General features: G+C 47.1%; 1 protein-coding gene across 6 annotated transcripts in view; it reads left to right on the top strand.

Annotated features, from left to right (window-relative positions):
* LOC140716481 (ryanodine receptor 1-like) overlaps positions 1 to 4,051 on the top strand; it is a 560,721-nt gene extending 556,670 nt beyond the window's left edge. For all 6 annotated transcript variants that reach the window (XM_073029249.1, XM_073029247.1, XM_073029248.1 and 3 more), the window contains one exon: positions 2,186 to 4,051. In XM_073029249.1, the coding sequence (XP_072885350.1) occupies positions 2,186 to 2,281 (96 nt within the window). In that variant the 3' untranslated portion in view covers positions 2,282 to 4,051. The remainder of the gene's footprint in view (positions 1 to 2,185) is intronic.
* Positions 4,052 to 22,579: the final 18,528 nt, after the last annotated feature.

Here is a 22,579-nt window from a genome sequence, read left to right as displayed (position 1 = left end):
CTTCCCCATTCGGATGTGTGATCTGAACAACAACGGAACCTCTTGTCCGTGTCTGCGTGACTGAGCTGCAGCCACCTGATTGGCTGATCGGGTGTACCTTATAAGGTGGGCGCTGAGAGTGTAACGTCTCCATCGGACTACCAGCATGTGCAATTTAAAATCGGCCCGAACATTGTGAAGCAGATGATGAACTTCAGGCTTTTCAAGTGGCTCCAGAATGTGAGAGAGAGAGAGAGCTTAGGAGAGGACTTTCAGATCCTTAGGGTAATAAGTAGGGTAAACTGGGTGTATCTCAGTTAAAAACTGAACATAGATAAAATATTTACATGATGTTGTCTATTTAGAGATACAGCACAAAACCGCCCAGAAACCCACCTTTTTTAACCCTAGCCTAATCACAGGATACAATGACCAATTGACCTACTAACCAGTAATCTTTGGACTGTGGGAGGAAACCAGAGCGCCCGGAGGAAGGCCACACAGTTCATAAGGAGAATGTACCATCTCCTTCCAGGCGGAGCTGGGATTGAACTCCAAACTCCAATGCCCTGATCTGTCATAGTGTCACCCTAGCTGCTACATGGTGCCTTATGTAGTACCTTATATTAATTGTAAAATCTTAATATTGGAGAAAGCAATGAGTTTCCAGTAAAATGAATGAGGCTGGAAACCTTGGTGTCCTCAGGGTAAATTGATTGTGGAATAGGGGTCATTTTGGGATCTGATTCAGTGAATGAATTGAAAGAAGCTGGATCACTTTCCACAGGGCAGTAGTAACACTATTACATTCCAACAACCTGGCTTCAATTCCAGCCGCTGTCTGGAAGGAATTTGTATATACTCCTTGTCGATTTGCTCGAGGTGGTCCAGTTTCCTTCCACACTCCAAAGACATACGGTTAGTGGTTAATTGGTCTCTATTTTGAAAAAAAAAAAAATTCTTGATATCACCAGCAAAGTGCTGAGTGTAGAAAGAGTTTTATGTCTTGGCGTGTCAAGTTTGTGTCGGGCAGTAGCCTTGCCTGACCATCCTCACCGATAGACTTCAGGAGGAGGAAACCAGAGGTCCAGGAGCCAGTCCTCCTCGGAGGATCAGAGGTGGAGAGGGCCAGCAACTTGAAATTTCTGGGTGTTACTATTTCGGAGGACCTGTCCTGAGTCCGGCATGTAAGTGCAGTCACAAAGAAAAGACAGCATTGCCTCGACTTCCTTGGGGTTTGCAGAGACCTGGCATGTCATCGAAAACTTTGACGAACTTCTATAGTGGAGAGTATATTGAACTGGTTGCATCACAGCCTGGTATGGAAACGCCTTGCTCTTGAACAAAAAGTGATGGATATGCCCAGTCCATCACGGGTAAATCCCTCCCACCTGCTTGGAGCATTGCTACAGGGGAGCAGCGTCTACCGTCGGGGATCCCGCCGCCCAGGCTGTGCTCACCTCTTGCTGCAGCCATTGGGTAGAAAGTACAAGAGTCACAGGACTCGCACCACCAGGTTCAACAACAGTTACCATCAGGTTCTCAAACCAAAGAGGATAACTTCATTTGCCCCACAATCAATGGACTCACTTTCAATGACTCTTCATCTCATGTTCTCGATGTTTATTGCTTGTTTGTTATTATTTCTTCATTTGCATTTCACATAGTTTGTTGAATTCTGCACTCTGGTTCAGCACCCTAGTTAGGCAGGTGTCCATTGATTCTGTTACGGTTATTATTCTATAGACTTATTGAATATGCCCACAGGAAAATGAATCTCAGGATTGTATATGGTGACATATATGCATGTTGATAATAAAATTGAACATTGAAATAAATAGGCATTCATTAGTCTCGAGAGACCATGGACTTGCACCTTGGAAAGTTTCCAGGGCGCAGACCTGGGCAGGGCTGTATGGGAGACTGGCAGTTGCCCATTCAGCAAGTCTCCCCTCTCCACGCTACCAATGTCATCCAAGGGAAGGGCAAGGGCCGATACCGATAGCTTGGCACCAGTGTCGTCGCAGAGCAATGTGTGGTTAAGTGCCTTGCTCAAGGACACAACACGCTGCCTTAGCCGAGGCTCGAACTGACGACCTTCAGATCACTAGACCGACGCCTTAACCATTTGGCCACGCGTCAACACATTGAACATTGAGGCTTAGCTTAAAACGTTGATACAACTTATCCTTGTTTTTGTGTGCAGGAATCTTATGTATGGAAGATGTACCAGGAACGATGCTGGGATTTCTTCCCTGCTGGTGACTGCTTCCGGAAGCAATATGAAGATCAGCTGGGATAACGAGTTGCATTTTAATAATCCATGAATTTTAGCTAGTTCCTCATCCTTTCTGCCATATGACAAATGCTTGTAAAAAGAACAGATAACTAAAGTGGATTTTATTACATATAGAATTTTTTTAAACAAAGTACCTGAACCAGATATGTAAATTGGATATGCTGCTTTTGCACACAATAATCAATTACTGAGTCTTGATCTAGATTTATACTTCAATGTACATTGAAAATTCTTGATATTTTAGGTATCTTTTTTGCAAACGGGGGAAAAAGGTTGGATAAAAAAGTGCCTTAGCCTTATCCTGAAATATTATGTAAAGCAACCCTTCTTCCCTCTCCATAATGCCGCAATGGGATGTCCCGTTTCTGCATTGTTAGGTAGAAGAACCATTGTAACTGCATACTAATTTCAATCCTAATAATTGAAACAGCCATCGACTTCAGGCATTCTGTTTGCAATAGTCACAGTGCTGCTCGTTACGGAGCACCCAAAACCTGTCTGTTTTCATCAAAGGACAAAACTAATTGGCGAAAACAGTACATTCAGAAAACAAGTATTTGCCTGTCTTTTTAACTCCATATCTATATGAACTGTTTTCCAAAGTAAGCCCTGAGCATCTGCTTATAAGGAACTGCCTGTGCAGCGACTGAAGCCTGGTGCAAGGGTGTGTCCAGATAAAGACAAGTGCACCTTTAAAAATACTTTTCAAAGTGCACTCACAAAGCTTAATTGGACATGCTGCTTTTGCACACAATAATCAATTAATAAATAATTCAATTATTGCTAACCTAATTTATTTTGTTGGAAGTAATTATAATGGAACTTTTCAGAGCTATCTTTAATCAAATACTTATTTAATTTGCTACTAATGCCGTCTCAAATGCCTGCCTATTTCTTTCCTGTGCTCCGTTTGAGACAAGTTCTTTTGTCCAGCTGTGATTGTTCCTGTATTTAAGAGGGTGCTTTGGAAGAGCGATTGTGCCTCTCGTGTATGTGGAATGGATACGGTCAAAACATTGTTGGTAAACCTTTCAGAATTAGTTTAAGGTTTCTTTCTTGTTCCCGAATGGGTGATTATTGTAGCATGTAACCACCTGTGTAGTTTGAAATTTTCATCCAAATTTTGCTACAAGGACAGGAACGTATTTTTATACAAGTTGAGTCTCTCTTGATTAACCGTCCCTAAATGTGAAGCAAGGTTTGCATTAATCCAAAATTTTTAAAGCCGAGCACTGAAAACTGGTCATTATTAAGGAAATGCAGATGCAAACTTGGTAATGTTGGTTCAGTTCACATGTAAGGCTAATACCTCACTCTGTGGCTTATCCCGCATGATGTTCTGGGCCAAACCTTCAGCCATTTAGTTCCAAAACATGTTCAAACAATGCTGACTACATTTCCAGAGCTTTAGAAAATTGCAACAAATTAAATGGTGTGACTGCTTCAAAGATGATTGAAATTAAGTTCACTTGAGTGTCCGACTAAATATAAAGTTTTCACTCAGGAGAAATCAACTTGGTTCCTGTCTCCTTTAACACAAAAACGTTGTTTGCCATTTAATTATTGACCATCTGCATCAAGCAGAGGAATATAACCGGACTGTAAAACTGCCTTCTGATGGGTTGAGTTGGAACTATTCAGTTTAACTGGATAGTGGTCTGTCAGTTTTTATTAGTATACAAGAGTGTGAGGGAACTAGGCTCAGGCTACAGTTCACACAAGTGTTACAATGCTCTGCCTCTCCAAATAAATTGGTTAACCTTTGCATTATAATTTCTTGCTCTACAACCTTTCTTAATTGTATTTTTTTGGACTAACAAAGGCAAATTTAGTAGATTGTAAATGTTCAGCCCTCTGAGAACACAAAGTTAGTCAATGTATGAGATAGAAAACATTGCACCACACTGGCTACTAACAAAAAGAAACACACACACACACAAACTGCTGGAGGAGCTCAGTGTCAGGCAGCGTCTATGAACGGGAGTAAACAGTCGACGCTTCGGGCCGAGACCCTTCACCAGACCTGGAAAGGAAAGAGGAAGGTGCCAGAATAAGGTGGTGGAGGAAGGGGGAGGAGGAAAACAAGCTGGCAGGTGACAGGTGAGGGGGAAGGTGGGTGGAGGAGGGGGGGGATGAAGTAAGAAGTTGGGAGATGATAGGAGGAAAAGGCTGAAGAAGGAAGAATCTGATGGGTGAGGACAGTGGACCATGGAAGAAAGGGAAGGAGGAGGGTAACCAGATGGAGATGATGAGCAGATGAGAACCAGAACAGAGGATGGAAAAAGGGGGAGGGAGGAGAAATTAGCAAAAGCTAGAGAAATCAATGTTCATGCCACCAGATTGGAGGCCACTCAGATGGAATACGAGGTGTTGTTCCTCCAAATTGAGTGTGGCCTCGAGGAGGTCGTGGGCCTATATGTTGGAATGGAAATGGAAAGTTGAGTTGAAATGGGTGGCCACAAGGAAATCCTGCCTTTTGTGGTGGACAAAGCGAAGATAAAAGTTTCAAGGTGCTCTGAATCTCCTCTTCACAGAAAGAGAAGGGGACTACAATCACTTATACAAATTTGGATTCGGTGGCTGGAAATAAATCCAAACTTCACAAACTCTGCCGAGCACAAACAGAAAAGGAGCAGAGATTAGACAGGGACTTGTACTGCAGTAGGTGAAGAGAGGCAAGATTGAGAAAAATAGGAAGAGAGAAGGGGAAAGAAATAAAGAAAAAAGTGAGGAAGGTGGAGGGACAGGGTCCAAGTAAAATAGAGAGAATTTCTACAATGTCTTTTCCTCAGAAGGTGTGGGGAGGATAAAGAAAGACAGGGAGATAGGAGTGGGAGACACCAAGAGAGATGGAGAGGATGAGAGGGAGAAAGACTGTGAGAGGTCTCAGATATCTCCACACCTAACCTTCCTCAGTCTCTCAGACCACCTCCCCTCAGTACCCACTCCTTACAGCCCACTGTTTCCTCGCCTATTTCCCACCAGTTGCTCCTCTCCATCTCTCCCTTCTGTTCCTCTTTCAAGCCACTACCCCTCTCTCAACCCTATCTAACTCACTCCAATCTATCCCCCTCCTCATCTGCCACTCCACCTCCATGCTCTCCCATTTCTTTTGCATCACCCCTCACTATACTTATCCCCACTCTATCCCCATCTATATTCCCTCAGCATCTCCCTCTTGTTTGCCCTCTCTCTATCCCCATCTCCGTACACATCGACATATTTTCTTCCCTCACCTCGCTTCACTTCTTCTGGGAGGGTTTAAGCTAGAGTGATGGGAACCACAGGAGCAGGGCGGCAGATGGTTGGGTTGAAGGCAAGAAAGCTGATTTAACAAGTAGGGATAAAAGGAATAGGTTGTAGATGTTGTATTTGAATGTACACATTATATGGAATAAGGTAGATTATCTTGTCGTGCAGTTTGAAATTAGTGGGCATCATTGATCCCTGGCTAAAAGATCACAGTTGGGAGCTTAACATCCAAGGATACGCGAATCGGTAGGCAGATTGGGGTGGGGTGGCTGTGTTGGTAAAAAAAAAAAATGAAACCAAATCTTTAGAAAGAGGTGACATAGGATCAGAAGGTAGAGAATCCTTGTGGGTAGAGTTAAGAAGAAGTATTCTAAAGGAAAGATGAGGCAACTGTGACTGACAAGGGAAGACCAAAACATCATAAAAGGGAAAGGAAGAGTATATATTATAGCAAAAATCCTCAAAAAGGTAAAGGATTGGGAAGTTTTTCAAAACCAACAGAAGGCAACTTTAAAAAACCACAGAGAGAGAAAAGATTAAATATAAAGGTACATTAGCCAACAATATAAATGGATACAAAAGGTTTTTTCAGACATACTGTCTAAAGGATAAAAGAGACGAGAATGGATATTGGACCGCTGGAAAATGATGCTGGGGAACAAAGAAATGGCTGACGAACTTAGTAAGCATTTTGCATCAGTCTTCACCGTGGAAGACACTAGCAAAATGCCAGAAATGCGAGTGTTGGGGCAGAACTGGGTGGCATTGCTGTTACCAAGGAGAAAAAGCTTTGGAAGCTGAAGTGACTGAAGGCAGATAAATACCTGGAATAAAAGCAAAAGAGACCGCATATTACATAGCAAAAACAATAGTGGAAAGCTAGAGGTTTTTTTAAAAAGCCAACAGAAAGTAAATAAAAGACAATAACAAGAGAAAAGATAAGGAGACCATTATGTAGACATGAAGAATCAGATATCGAATTGTTTGCACTAATGTGCATCTGTGCATCATTTTGAATTTTTAGGCATTCAGATGACCACCGTGTGGCCACTGCATCCCCATTGTAGGTGGTTCACTGTCTTTCATTAACCCTACTCCTGGAGTTCTTCTCCCAACACACTGGAACCCACAACTGTGCCATGATTTTGTCTGATGAAGATTAGACAAGACAAATTTTTCCAATGTGCTTGTGCCTCTGAACATGTGACAATAATAAACCAATGCCAATAAATGATAGGGTTCTATAGAGCATTGAGGAACAGAGGGATCATGGAATCAAAGTTTGTAGTTCCCTTGAACACTTAGCAATGTTTCCTACCTGAAGTTGTCCCCGATTTAGCCATCCCACACTCTGCTCTGGAAATATTTTGTTTTAAATACCTCCATCAACCAACATCACAATGTAGGTCATGGAATCTGAAAGAAAGCACTCCCAGCGAATCACAATGAAACAATTGTCCTCTGATTCCTCTATTATAAAACTAGTCAGGAAAACAGAACGAGCGGGCATTAATGAGTAATTAATACCGTCTCCATTTGACTAGCTGGTGACCTTTAAATATAACTCAAATATAACCATCAGCTGCACCAGCCAAGTAACACCAGTGAAGACAAAGTTGGGAAGCAGGTGGCCATGGTCAGCACAGGCATCACGGACCAAAGGGCCTGTTCCTGTGCTGTACTCTTCTGGTATATTGAGAGCAGATAGAAGGGAGACAGAAATAAGTTATTGGTATGTGAAGTACTGGGTGGAACGGTTCCAACACCTTTGCCAGTCATGAAGGGGTTAAATTAATGGGACACAATCGGGGGAGGCTGTCAGATATTGAAGTCAGTCACGTAGGGAGGGCAGACATAAGATAATGGTCAGAATGGTCATCCCCTCAAGCTCCAAAGCCTGGGTCTCTGTACCTCCCTCTGCCACTAGATCTTCAACTTCCTCATCGAGAGACCATTCAGTAACAAACTTCTCCTCCTTGCTGACCGTCAGCACAGGTGTTCCTCAAAGATGAGCACTTAGCCCACTGCTCTACTCTCTCGACCTTGTGTGACTAGACACACATTGCGAACGCCGTCTATAAGTTCAACGATGACAGAACTGTTGTTGGCAGAACCTCAGATGGTGATGAGGAGGGGTGCAGGAGTGAGATAGATCAGCTCATTGAGTGACGTTCAAACAACCTTGCACCTCAACTTCAGTCCTTGCTTATGGGCTTCAGGAAAGGGAAGTCAAAGGAACACACACCAGTCCTCATCGAGGGGTCAGCGGTGGAAGGGTGAGTGGCTTCTAGTTCCTGGGTGTCAGCATGAAGATCTATCCTGGGCCCAATATATTGATGCAATTATGAAGAAGTCAGGCCAGTTGAGGAGACTTGTTATGTCACCAAAGACTAGCAAATGTTTACACATGTTCCCCAGAGAGCATTCTAACTGGTTGCATCACTGTCTGGTACGGAGGGGCCACTGCACGGGATTGGAAAAAGCTGCAGAAGGCTGTAATCTCAGCCAGCTCCATCGTGGGCACTAGCCTCCAAGGTATCAAAGACATCGTCAAAGGGCAACCACAAAGTGCACTGTAGCTGCTGTAGTCAAAACAGCACCTGCAACAAGCTGGAGGAACTCAGCAGGTCGGACAGCATCCGTTGACCGCTCGTTTCCACAGATGCTGTCCAACCTGCTGAGTTCCTCCAGCTTGTTGTACGTATTGTCAAAAGGTGATATCTCAAAATGACGACATCCATTAATAAGGTCCCCCACCACCCAGGATATGCCCGCTTATTACTACCATCAGGGAAGAGGTACAGGAGCTTGGACACCTACTCTACTTGTTAGGAAAAGCTTCTTCCCCTTCACCATCAGCTGTCTGAACACCATCACATTATGTTGCTCCCTTCTTGCACTACCTATTTATACTTTCAATTTCATATTGTAACTTGAGTATGTTTTACATATTGCACTGTACTGCTGCTATGAGACAGATTTTCACAACGTATGTCCATGGCAATAAAACTGCTTCTATTCTAGAATATCAGGCTAAATCGCATCTATTTTAACACAAGGCAACAGGCAGTGTTGATCAGAACGTGGGCATAAGATATGGCTGCAATAGCTAAGGCACGGACAAGGAAAATGTAAAAGTCAGTGTCACGGTTTTGATTAATGGGGTAATGAACAGGAATATTAAGAACACAAGAAGTAGGATTCACCGCGCGCCCCCTGAAGCCTGCCCCTTCATTCAATACGATCATGGATGGTCTACTCTTGATTCAACTCTCCTTCCAGGCCTGTCTAATTCCTTAATTCTTCAAACATTTATCCATCTCCACCTTCAGTGTATCCTGCAACCCACCCCCTATCAGAGTCGGGGGCAGAGAATTCCAGATATTCACTATAACCCAAGACAGAAGCTTCTACCCGGTTTGAAATGGCCGGCTCTTTATCCTGTGATCCTGGGAAGGAAAGGGTTAACACATGAGAAGTGTTTGTTGGCTCTGGGTCTGTAGTCGGAATTTTGGGGGGGTGGGGTGGATCTTATATTAAAACCATTGAATATTGAAAGACCTAGATGAGTGGACATGGAGAGGATATTTCCTATAGTGGGGGGTAACAGACCAGAGGGCATAGTCTCAAAATACAAGGATGTCCCTTGAGAACAGAGATAAGGAGGAATATTTTTGTTAGAGTTATTGAAAACTACAGCGCAGAAACAGGCCATTTGGCCCTTCTAGTCCATGCCAAACCATTAATCTGCCTAGTCCCTTCAAAACTGCACCCCTCCTATCAAAGTACCTATCCAAATTTCTCTCAAATATTGGCACAACCCTGCAGCCACAACTTGCACCAGCAGCTCAGAACACACTCTCACCACCCTCTGAGCGAAGAAGTTTCCCTTCATGTTCTCTTGGAACATTTCACCTTTCACCCTTAAGCCATGACCTCTGGTTGTAGTCTCACCCAACCTCAGTGGGAAAAGCCTGCTTGCATTTACCCTATCTATACCCCTCATAATTTTGTATACTCCACTCAGTCTTAGGAATAAAGTCCTAACCTATTCAACCTTTCCCTACAATTCATGTTCTCAGCAACATCCCTGAAAATTTTCTCTATACTCTTTTAATCCTATTTACATCTTTCCTGTACGTAGGCAAACTAAACTGCAGACAATACTCCAAATTAGGCCTCACCAACTTCTTATACAATTTCAACATAACATCCCAACTCTTGTCCTCCATACAGTGATTTATGAAGGCCAATGTGCCAAAAAGCATTCTTTACGTACGGCCCTGTCTACCTGTGACGCTACCTACAAGGAATTATGGATCTGTATTCCCAGATTCCTTTGTTCTACCACACTCCTCAGTGCCCCACCATTCACCTCACACTTGTCTGCATTAAATCCCATCTGCCACTATTCAGCTCATTTCATCGGCTGGTCCAGATCCCACTGCAAGCTCTGATAGTCTTCCTTGCTGTCCACTCCACCCCAATCTTGGTGTCATCTGCAGATTTTCTGATTCAGTGAACCACATTATCATCCAGATCATTGATATAGATGACAAACAACACCGGTCCCTGCAGCACACCACCAGTCACAGGCCTCCTACCAATCTCTGGCTTCTTCCACAAAGCCCATGTCTAATCCAATTTACTGCCTCATCTGGAACGCTGAGTGACTGAATCTTCTGGAGCAGCCTCCCATGTGGGACTTTGTCAAAGGCCTTGCTGAAGTTCACCTGGACAACACCAAGGGGGCATGAAGGCCTTGCCTTCATCAATTTTCCTGGTAACTTTCTCAAAAAACTCTACAATGTTGGCTAACCATGACATTCCACACACAAAGCCATGTTGATTATTCCTAATCAGTCCCAGTCTATCAAAATACTTATATATCTGGTCTCATAGAATACCTTCCAATAACTTTGCCACTACTGATGACAGGCTCACCGGCCTATAATTTTCTGTTTATTTTTTTTTTTAAACGGCCTTTCTTAAACAACGGGGGAAAAAAATTAGCTATTCTCTAATCCTCTGGCACCTCACCCGTGGCTAAGGATGTTTTAAATATCTCTGCTAAGGCCCCTGCAATTTCTACACTTGCCTCCCATTGAATCTGAGGGAACACCTTGTCAGGCCCTTGGAATTCATCCACTCTATTTTGCCTCAAGACAGCAAACACCTCCTCCTCTGTAATCTGTAGAGGGTCCATGGCTTCACTGTGGCTTTGCCTCACATCTATAGACAGAGGGTGATGAAACTGTGGAATTCATTGCCACAGACGACTGTGGAATTCATTGCCACAGACGACTGTGGAAGCCAAGTCATTTGGGTATATTTAGAGCAGAGGTTGATAGATTCTTGATTAGTAAGGGTGTCAAAGGTTACGGGGAGAAGGCAGGAGAATGGGATTGAGAGGGATATTAAATCAGCCATAATGGAAAGGCAGAGCAGACAAAATGGCCGAAAGGCCTAATTTTGCTCCTTGGCCTTATGGCCCCTTGACTGTCACTGAGAAACATCCCAATATCCATCTTATCGATCCCCCTTAGAATATTACACGCACAAATAAGATCACCCCTCGTTCTTCTAAACTCCAAGGAATACAGACCCTAGAGGAAAGGAGGTGGATCTCTCCACTAGCATAGCACAGGCTTTTCCAACAGCAAGGAGGAGATGCAGCAGCAGACGTGTGAAGAAATGACAGGAGAGGTGCAAAAACAATAGAATTGTAGCAAGAGTTACAACTTGTTCACTGTTTAGAATCGCATGTTACAGAAACGGTCCAGTCAAATCCACTCACAAACAAGGGAAAATCTGCAGATGCTGGAAATCCGAGCAACACACACACAATGCTGGAGGAACTCAGCAAGCCAGGCAGCGTCTAGGGAAAAGAGTACCGTCAACATTTCGGGCTGTGATCCTACAGCAGGGCTGGAGAAATAAAGATGAGGAGTCAGAGTAAGAAGGTGGGGGAAGAAAAGGCAGAAACACAAGGTGAGGGGTGAAACCGGGGGGGGGGGGGGGAGGGGGGGAGGGATGAAGTTAAGAGCTGAGAAGTTTGGTGAAAGAGATAAAGGGCTGGAGGAGGGGTAATCTGATAGGCAGAAGGCCATGGAGGAAAGAGCAAGGGGAGGGAGGAGAACCAGAGGGGGGCAATGGGCAGGCAAGGAGATAAGGTGAGAGGGGGAAAAGGGATGGGGGATGGGGGGGCATTACCAGAAATTCAAGAAATCGATGTTCATGCCATCAGGTTGGAGGCTACTCAGATGGAATATAAGGTGTTGCTCCTCCAACCTGAATATAGTCTCATCATGACAGTAGAGAGGGTCATGGATGCACCTACTGGAATGGGAATGGGAAGTGGAATTAAAATGGGTGGCCACTGGGAGATCCCACTTGTCCTGGAGGATGGAGTGTAGGGTGATCGGCAAATTAGTCTCGCAATCTGCATTGGGTCTCACCGATATACAAGAGGCCACACTGGGAGCACCATTACAATAGACGACCCCAACAGACTCAGAGTTGAACTGTTGCCTCACCTGGAAGGACTGTTTTGGGCCCTGAATGGTAGTGAGGGAGGAGGTGTTGGGGCAGGTGTAGCATTTGTTCTGCTTGCAAGGGTAAGTGCCAGGAGGGAGATCAGTGGGGATGGATGAATGGACAAGGGAGTCGCGTAGAGAACGATCCCTGCTGAAAGCAGAAAGTGGGGGGAGGAAAAGATGTGCTTGGGATCCCGTGGGAGATGGTGTTTGTGGGTTGGATCCTACTGGAGATAATGCTGCATGGTGGGATCTCGTTGGAGATGGTGCTTGGTGGTGGGATCCCATTGGAGATTGAGCTTGGTGGTGGAATCCCATTGGAGATTGAACTTGGTGGTGGGATCCCATTGGAGATTGTGCTCAGGGGTGAGATCATGTTGGAGATGGAGCTTGGGGGTGGGATCCCATTGGAGATGGTGCTTGGGGGTGGGATCCCATTGGAGATGGTGCTTGGTGCTGGAATCCCACTGGAGATCATGATTGGTGGTGGAATCCCACTGGAGATCATGATTGGTGGTGGAATCCCACTGGAGATTGTGCTCAGGGGTGGGATCATGTTGGAGATTGAGCTTGGTGGTGGGATCCCATTGGAGATCATGATTGGTGGTGGAATCCCACTGGAGATTGTGCTCAGGGGTGGGATCATGTTCGAGATGGAGCTTGGGGGTGGGATCCACAGTCACCATCAAACATCCAATTAGGTGTTGGGACGTGAGAGGAAACCAGGGCCCCGGGTGGTGGCGGGGTTGAGGCTAGGGCTCAGCTCCAGCCACTTGCAATCAGGTATCTCCGAAAGAATGATGACCTATTCCAACCACGTCCGTGACTGCATTTCCCCTGGTCCAGCAGAAAGATCAATACAGTACAGAGAAAAGCTCTTCCATACATATTTGAAACAGTCCAGTCCCCCGGCACAAACTCTGGATTCATGAAAGGGAGCTGCAGGTACAGTAACGAATGACCGGTTAGTCTAAAGTCAGCAGAAGGAAAAACATCGGGAAAATGGCGGTGGGCTGGAGAATAAAGGATTAATCAAAGATGTCCATCATAGATTTGTGGAGGGTAATTCATTCTGGCTTCTTTGGTTGAATATCTGAAAGAAAGCCTGTTGATGAGGTCAGTGTGGCTGTTGCAGTCCGTTTAGTTCCGATTCTAAGGGTCAAATCGTTTCTCCTCAGAGTCTTTCTAAACTTCTCTATGAGCTTCATTAAAAGTGAGAGTCTGGTGAGCCTGGAGAATTGGGTCCAAAACTGGTAACAGGAGACAGAAGGAGTGATGGGCGGGATGGGGAGTTGCTTTGTCATTGAACACCGTGAATGTGTTGAGGGACAGAGGGATCTCAGTGTAGAAGGGTAGGACACACACTGTGACCAGAGGTTTCCCCACAGGGATCTGTGCTAGGAGCCTTACATCAGCAAATTCAATCTGATTGTCGAGTTAGAATTGACAGGAAAACTGATAGTTATTAGAACATAGAATAGTACAGCACATTACAGGCCCTTTGGCCCACAATGTTATGCCGACCCTCAAACCCTGCCTCCCATATAACCCCTCACCTTAAATTCCTCCATATACCTGTCTAGTAGTCTCTTAAACTTCACTAGTGTATCTGCCTCCACCACTGACTCAGGCAGTGCATTCCACGCACCAACCACTCTCTGAGTAAAAGTCTTCCTCTAATATCCCCCTTGAACTTCCCTCCCCTTACCTTAAAGCCATGTCCTCTTGTATTGAGCAGTGGTGCCCTGGGGAAGAGGTGCTGGCTGTCCACTCTGTCTATTCCTCTTAATATCTTGTACACCTCTATCATGTCTCCTCTCATCCTCCCTTTTCTCCAAAGAGTAAAGCCCTAGCTCCCTTAATCTCCGATCATAATCCATACTCTCTAAACCAGGCAGCATCCTGGTAAATCTCCTCTGTACCCTTTCCAATGCTTCAACATCCTTCCTATACTGAGACGACCAGAACTGGACACAGTACTCCAAGTGTGGCCTAACTAAAGTTTTATAGAGCTGCATCATTACATCGCGTCTCTTAAATTCTGTCCCTCTATTTATGAAAGCTAACACCCCATAAGCTTTCTTAACTACCCTATCTACCTGTGAGGCAACTTTCACGGATCTGATATTGATAAGAGGGCGGATCATGATCAGATGAATCCCTTTGTGAGGGGCTGGAGCGATGACAGGTGAAATTCAGTCCCCATAACTGAAGACGACGCTCTTTGGCAGGATTGATAGGGTTGGGTTTTCAACATAAATGGTAGGGGCCTAGAGAATATTGAGGAACAGAGGGACCTCGATGTACAAGGGTAGGCCACACACCGCGATTGGTGGGGAATATCGAGGAACGAGCGTAGGACCACCTCTGTGAACGGTAACATACCAGAGTATTAAAGAAAGGAGGGGCATTAAGTGCGCAAAATCTACGCACCTCCGAGGACGGCAGCGCAGTTCGACAAGGCTGTCATGAAGCCTTGGGACCAGTGCGGGGCGCTGGAGAGCATCGGGCCTCGGCCCCCCCGACGCACCTGACCTTCGTCGATTCCTTTTAACTAGAACTTGTCAAAGTGACTAGTTTGGTCGTTAAGTTTTACTTTAGTGTTTTTCGTACCGCTTGTCTTTTGAACGCGGTTTTCTCGTGCATCATGCTTTTACATTATTAAGTTTTGATGTTGGTTCGCACCGGGTTCCTGTTCTATATGCACTATTTAAATTCGCCATGACTAACGCTTATCGCTGGGTTCCGTGTGTTACTCGAATAAATCCTTGTCGTTACTTTCTATCTCGAGTTTACTCCGCGCCTGGGTTCCTTTGCCTGAAGATCCCGTAACCAGGATGATATGATTCGGCAATAATGATAATTAACTCCATTATTATTTTCTGTTTCCACTTCCTTGATAAATTTTCCACACCGTGTGCCTCAGCTGTGCCCATTGACCCTGACCTCTGACGCTATTCCTTAGCGACGTACTAAACTGCGGTTAATCTCCATTTTCAAAGAAGTTCCCAACATCACTCCATCAAACATCCAAATTCATCACAGGGTCAGTTCAACTCGACTGGACCTTTCATACTGGAAACCCCTTCATGCTCGTGGGTTTCCCTCGGGCGCTGCAATGTTCTCCCTCGTCCCAACCACGTACGGGCTCGATAGTTAATGTAATCAATCACCTGCTTTTGTGTGTGAGGGGGGTAAAATCTGAGGTAGTTGAATCTGGGGGAGCTGAGGGGGTTGGGAGAGAATGACGTGGGATTGGTTTATTAATATAGCTAAGGAATGGACTTATGTTTTGTGTCATATCCAGCTTTAGTTGTAAATCACCATGTCACTGCAGGGATTAGCAATCATGATGTTGTTGTAAATGCAATGCTTACTGTGAAATTAATTAACCCCCCCAAAGGAAAATATTTTTGTACAGGAAAGCAGATTTCAGTGGAATTGCAAAACTTGTTAGTGATTTCGACCAGTCACCAGCTAAGGAATATCTAGCATCGGTCAGTGTTAATATTCTTTGGTCTAACTTCCAAGAAGTCCTTCAAGCAGCAATTGGCAAGTATGTCCCCTCTAAAATGAGCTCTTCCAGGTTCAACTTAGTCCACCCAGCGTGTGACACGTAGAAATCAAAGACTCTATAATAAAGCTAGGAAATCCGGTCATAGTGAAGACGGGCAAAAGTTTAAATCCTCGCGCTGACTTACTGATAGCAACATCAGGCAAGCTCACCATCAGTGTGTTAATGAGGTAATAGCTGAGGCTTAAAGAGTGACAACACCAAACCCTGCTGGAGTTTTATTAAATCTACAAGGCAAGAGGTTTTTGGAATTTCTTCTCTCATCCGGGGGCCGCGTTGTTTCTCTCGCTGCAGACAAAGCACAGGCACTTAACCAGCAGTTTTGCTCTGTGTTCACAAGGGAAAACTTGAATGAACTCCCCGCTTTAGATCCCAGCAATACCCCAGACTTGCCTCATCTCATTCTAACTGTAACAGGGGTTAAGAAGCTTCTCGAGGAATTACAGCCTGAGAAAGCACCCGGACCTGAGAAAGCACCCGGACCTGAGAAAGCACCCGGACCTGAGAAAGCACCAGCCATGATTCTGAAGAGTTGTGCTTCTAGTCTAGCTCCCGTTTTGCAAAAGATATTCCAGTAGTCTGTTGATACTGGGACATTACCGGACGATTGGTTGAAAGCGAATGTCGTTCCAATTTATAAGGGCGAGTTCACAAATCCGGGGAAATTACAAACCGGTTTCACTCACTTCCACCCCTTGTAAAATTCTTGAGCATGTTATTCACCGTCACATTATGGAGCATCTGGACAGACACAATGTCCATCCTGACCACCAACATGGATTCCGACAGGGCAGATCTTGTGACACGCAACTTGCAGGGTTGATCAACGACTTAGCGAAGATCCCTGACGACAGAAGCCAAGCAGATTTGATCATACTCGACTTCAGCAAGACATTTGACACGGTCCCCCACCAGAGATTGCTACGTAAGCTTGAACATGTGGGCATTGACAACAGCCTTCTACATTGGTTAAACATGTTCCTTACCAACAGACAGCAGCGTCTGCTTCTCGAGGGGGCAAAGTCCCCTGAATCTCCAGCAACATCCGGAGTGCCCCAGAGGACCGTGTTGGGACCCTTACCTTTTCTCATTTACATCAACGACTTGCCAAACATAGTCAAGTCCAAGGTCAGACTCTTTGCAGATGACTGCATAATCTACCGTGAGATAAAAACTGACCAAGATGCTCAGCTGCTGCAAAACGATATTGATCCATTATGTCAATGGGAGTCTCAATAGCAAATGTCCTTCAACTCATCGAAATGTTATGCCACGCATGTCAGTCACAAAGTTAAACCAACCAACACGACACATAACATGAAAGGAAAGATTCTTGAACCAGTTACCCACCACCCATATCTTGGTGTTGAAATTAGCAAAGGATCTTCACTGGGCATTGCCACATCAATCAGATTACCGCCAACGCAAACAAAATGCTGGGTATCCTGCGAAGAAGCGTCCACCTGTGTAGTAAATCCGTCAAGGTCACGGCATACAAGACACTCGTCCGTCCAAAGCTCGAGTATTTCACGGCCATATGAGATCCCCATCAAGCTAACAACAACTCCATCGAAAAAAATCCAACGCCGCGCTGCTGGCTTTGTGCTATTACAGCGGGAAATCCAGTGTCTCTAACCTGCAGTGGGAGCCACCCGAAAACCGACGTTAACTACGGTTAACCTCCATTTTCAAAGGAGTTCCCAACATCACTCCATCACACATCCGAATTCATCACAGGGTCAGTTCAGCTCGACAGCAAACTGGACCTGATATATTGGAAACCCCCTCATTCACCAAGATTTGCCACCAGTACTCCCAAGGTCAACAAGAGAGTGGAATCTTCTGCCGCCAGACCGGCGCAGTATTTCCGACATTAATATTTTTTTAAAGATAGACTCAACCAAATCAATTTAGGGCATCTAGTCAAGGGAGCTCACTTTACAATTTAACTCCCACGCCCTTCACACCGACTGCCCGTTATAACAGCCGTCCAGCAGTGCTTGCAGTACCCAGCAAGAGGAAAGGGGAGGGGTAGAACAGGGGCTCCGATTTTTTTATGCCATGGGCCCCTTGCCATTAGCCGAGGGTTGCGTGGACCCTAGGCTGGGAACCCCTGGGGTAGAGCGGGAGGGAAGGAGCGGGAGGGAAGGAGCGGGAGGGAAGGAGCGGGAGGGAAGGAGCGGGAGGGAAGGAGCGGGAGGGAAGGAGCGGGAGGGAAGGAGCGGGGTAGAGGAAATCGACGGGAGAGCAGGTGGACGAGTGGGAGAGAATCTGAGACAGAGGACGGGACGGAGATCGCGGGCTGGGTGAGGACAGGAGACGAGGGTGTGGGACCTCGGGAGAGCCTGCCTGTGCTTATAACGGAGATGGTCGTCGGCACAGGACCACGCATGCGCGGGCGCAATAAAAACCAGCCGCCGCCTCGGAAGCGCACAAGTACCCAACATTCCTAATGAATGCAACCTAAGCAAATCGTGGACAGATTTTAGAGAAAATAATTGGAACAGAAAATAAAAGTGTCCTAGTGTGGCTGTACTGAGGCGCCGATCGGGGCTGTGCTTGTTGGTTCAAGGACCAACTGGTTGAAGGGGAGAGGCTGTTCCTGAACCCGGTGGTGAGGGGCTTCAGGCTCCTGTACCTCCCGCCCGATGGGGGCTGCGAGAAGGTGGCCTGGCCTGGGTGGTGGGGATCTTCGATGGTGGACGTCGCCTGCTTGAGGCGGCGCCTCCTGTAGATACTCCCGGAGGCGGGGAGGGACGCGCCCCTGATGTTCTGGGCGGAGTTCGCTGCTCTCTGCAGCTTCTTGCGTTCCACTGCGTCGGAATGGCGGTACCAGACCGCGATGCGACCAGTCAGGAAATGCGCAACGGCGCATCTGCGATAGCTTAAGAATGTTGGGTTGTGTGCATGTGTGTGTCATGGGGGGCGTTGGGAACGGACCCAAATGCAAGACGCAGACACTGAAGTACTGGGAACTGGGCCGGACTAGAGTTCGGGACGGGTCGGGCGGGACTGGAACACAGACTTGGGCTGGGACTTTGGCTAGGAAAGCGGGACCAGGACAAGGGACTGGGAACTCGGAATCTGGGCGTGGACTCCGAGCCAGAGACTGGACAAGGACCCAGAAGCTGGGTCTTGCCTCGGGCTCGGACCCCGGAACTGGGCGAAGACATGACGTGGCTATAGGACTGGACAAGGACCCAGAAGCTGGGTCTTGCCTCGGGCTCGGACCCCGGAACTGGGCGAAGACATGACGTGGCTATAGGACTGGACAAGGTTTTCCTGGGCAGGACGAGGCACTCCTTCTTAGAGCGCAGGGCCGGGCCCCTTCCTTGGACGCCGGGGCAGGATGACTGTCGAGGTAAACCGCCGAGGAAACTGTCAGGGATTCAGATGGGGAGGGGGAGAGAACAGTCCTGCCTCAGGGTAACGGCAAAGACGGCCTGACTTACCCAACGGAGGCGAGGACGGGAAGGGAGCTCATTCCGGGGTGGCTCCGAGTCTCGGGGCGGCCAGCAACCTTGGCTGGCCCCGGAAACGGCCAAATTCATACCATGATGAATACTCCGACTAGAGACAAGAAGGCTCCATGAAGCGGTGGTTCTCCAACCAGGCCTGGAGATCACGAAGGGCTGCTCCAAGGGGGTACCGACGAGACAAACCAGCCACCATACGCCATCCCAGGGCCACTTATAATCCCAGCCCCAAGACGAGAATCAGGTGCCAATGTTTAAGCCCAACTGAAACAAAGGACAGCCAGAAGACCCGGAGTCCGGAGTCCACGGCCCGGACGGTGGCCCGGAATGCGGATTTCACGGACCGGACCATGACAGTGTGAGAGAGATGGCATTATTGAAAAAGACCACCAGTAAACGTGGTGTGTCTGGATTTTAGTAAGGCGTTAGTAAGCTGACTCAGAAAGTCAGGAGGCGTGGAATCCACTAGGACTGTAGATTGAGAATTGGCTTGCCCACTAAAGGCTGTAGCTCGGCAACATGTTATGCCTGGAGATCGGCGACTAGTGGTTTGGAGACCCCTGCTCTTTGGGAATCTTTACAAACGACTTGGGTGAAGAGGCACAAGATGGTTCAGTAAGTCTGCGAATGACACAAACTTTGGAGATGTTGTGGGTAGGTTGTTATAGGTTAACAGCAGGACGTTGGTGGGATGTGGAGGTGGGCAGACAGGTGGCAGATGGAGTTTAATTCAGAAAGTGTGAGGGAGGTCGAATTCGAAGGCAAAGTACAGGGTTATTTACGGGATCCCTCGCAGTGTGGAGGAACGGAGGCACCTTTGAGTCCTCAAAGTTACCTCGCAGATTGACAGGATGGTTAAGAAGGTAAGTGGTGTGTTGGGGGGGGGGATTATTCAATAGCAATGTGGCAGCTCTATAACACGCTAAGACCGCACTAGGAGTATTGTGATCAGTTCCGGTCACCTCATTGTAGGATGTGGCAGCTTTAGAGAGGGTGCAGAGGAGATTTATCAGGATGCTGCTTCAACTAGAGAGCTTGTCTTATGAGGAAATTTGAGTGAGCTCGGGCTTTTCTCTTTGGAGAGAAGTAAGATGAGGGGTGACTCGATAGAGGGCCACAAGAGGCACAGAGAGAGTGGGCAGTCAGAGACTTTTTCCCAGGACAGAAACGGCTAATACGAGGGGGTGTCATTTTGAGATGATTTGGATGAAAGTGAATGGGGGATGTCACAGGTAAGTTTTTTAACACAGGGAGGGGTGAGTGTGCGAAACACACTGCCAGGGGTGGGGGTAGAGGCAGATACATTAGAGACTCTCAGATAGTCACAAGGCTTAAGGAAAAAAAGAGAGCTAGTCGGAAGAGAAGTGTTAGATTGATCTTAGAGCAGGTTAAAAGGTCAGCATCAAACGGTGGGCCGAAGGGCCTGTACTATGCTGTTTTATTCTTTGGAGGGTGAGAATGAAGGAGATTGGGTCCAGAAAGGAAACATAAGGTAGGTGTAGGATGGGGGGAGGGAAGAGGGGCACAGAGTGAGAGTAATAGAGAAGTGCATGTGTCTCAGAGAGCAGCGAGAGGGAACAAGGGACCCAGAGGCAGCCACTGAGAGACAGAGAGGGTGAGAGTAACAAGGGATCCTTATAATCGGGGGAATAAACTGAGGGAGCAGCACAGTATCTGGGGAACATACTGAGAGACTGTCCTGATATCAGGAATGTACGGAGGGACTGCTACATACTGAGAGACTGTCCTGCTATCAGGAACGTATGGAGGGACCGTTACATACTGAGAGACTGTCCCGATATCAGGAACGTACGGAGGGACTGTTACATACTGAGAGACTGTCCTGTTATCAGGAAAGTACGGAGGGACCGTTACACTAACCACACAGAACACACTTCACACGTGTGACACTGTCCAGCAACCTGCAAGTGGATCTCTGCGTTGATGAGGATCACACTGAGGGAGTTCCACGTTGACGGGCAGAGGATCGGACTGAGGGAGCTCCACGTTGACGGGGAGAGGATCACACTGAGGGAGCTCCATATTGAGGAGGTGTGTATCACACTGAGGGAGCTCCATATTGATGAGGGGGGTTTATCACACTGAGGGAGCTCCCCATTGACAGGGGGGGTTTATCACACTGAGGGAGCTCCCCATTGACAGGGGGGGTTTATCACACTGAGGGAGCTCCCCATTGACAGGGGGGGTTTATCACACTGAGGGAGCTCCACATTGACGGGGGGGGAAATCACACTGAGGGAGCTCCACATTAATGGGGGAGGATCACACTGAGGGAGCTCCACGTTGACAAGGGACCCATATGGTGAATAATATTGAAACCTGAGGCCGCCTCATGTTTTTTTTTCTTCTGTTTCCAAAAGACGAAACTCTCACCCTGGGGAAAATTCTTCCATCAGAAATGCCTGAATCATCACAGTCACAGAGTCACCCAACACAGAAACAGACCCCTCGGCCAACCAAGACTCCCATTTGCCCAGACCCTCAACTTTTCCTATCCATGTACCCGTCCAAGTGTCTTTTAAATGTTGCTCATGTACCTTCCTCTGGCAGTTCGTTCTGGACACGGACCACCTTTTGGGTGAAAACGTTGCCCCTGTCCTGATTCCCCAACCCTGGGGAAAACACCGTGGATATTCACCCTGTCTGTGGCCCTCGTGGTTGTATGCTTTTCTTATAAGATTAGCCCTCAGCTTCCACTCCAAGGGATAAAGTCCTAACCTGCCCAACCCTCTCTCAGTAACTCAGCCCAAGTCCCAGCAACATTCTGCTGTACGCTTTCCCGGAGCGAGCAGAGCTGAATGCAAATCTCCAAGTGCACGCTAGCCAATGTCTTGTACGACTGCAACGTAGCCTAACCTCCCAACTCCTGAACTCGGCACCCTGACTGACGAAGGGTAACGTGCCAAACACCTGAAACGGCTCCGAGGTCCCCCGTCCTACAACGCTCGTCAGCACCCTGCCTTTCACTGAGGAAGTCCGGCATACTGCCCGTGTCTTCCACGGGTCCCTCTGTCTCTGTCTTTCCAGCCACGCCACCCAGCAGTTCCCCAGATCTAATCCCAGCCGAATCAAGGGCAATTTATAAAGCCTACCAACCGGTACATCTTCGGACTGCGGGAGGAAACCGGAGCACCCGGAGGAAACCCACGCGGTCACGAATTGAACGCACAGTCAGCGGCGGGAATTGAACCCGGGTCGCCTGTGACTGCAAAGCATTGCGCTAATCACTACGTTACCGTGCCACCCCTCCGTCTTCTACGACAGGTCGCTAACTGAGGGACACAGATGCACGCGACACTGAGGGTCACTTCCGGAGAGAGTGAGGAATGATCCTGCCCACCAGCATCTCTCTCTGCTGACTGGCTAGGATGGCTGTCCATCTGCAGATGTACCACCTGGATTGGCTGAGATCGGTGAGAAAGACCATTTTGTCCCCACTGGC

Source organism: Hemitrygon akajei, chromosome 25, assembly GCF_048418815.1.
Source record: "Hemitrygon akajei chromosome 25, sHemAka1.3, whole genome shotgun sequence".
In the NCBI taxonomy this organism is placed as follows: Eukaryota; Metazoa; Chordata; class Chondrichthyes; order Myliobatiformes; family Dasyatidae; genus Hemitrygon; species Hemitrygon akajei.
This window is presented reverse-complemented; position numbering and strand designations above follow the sequence as displayed.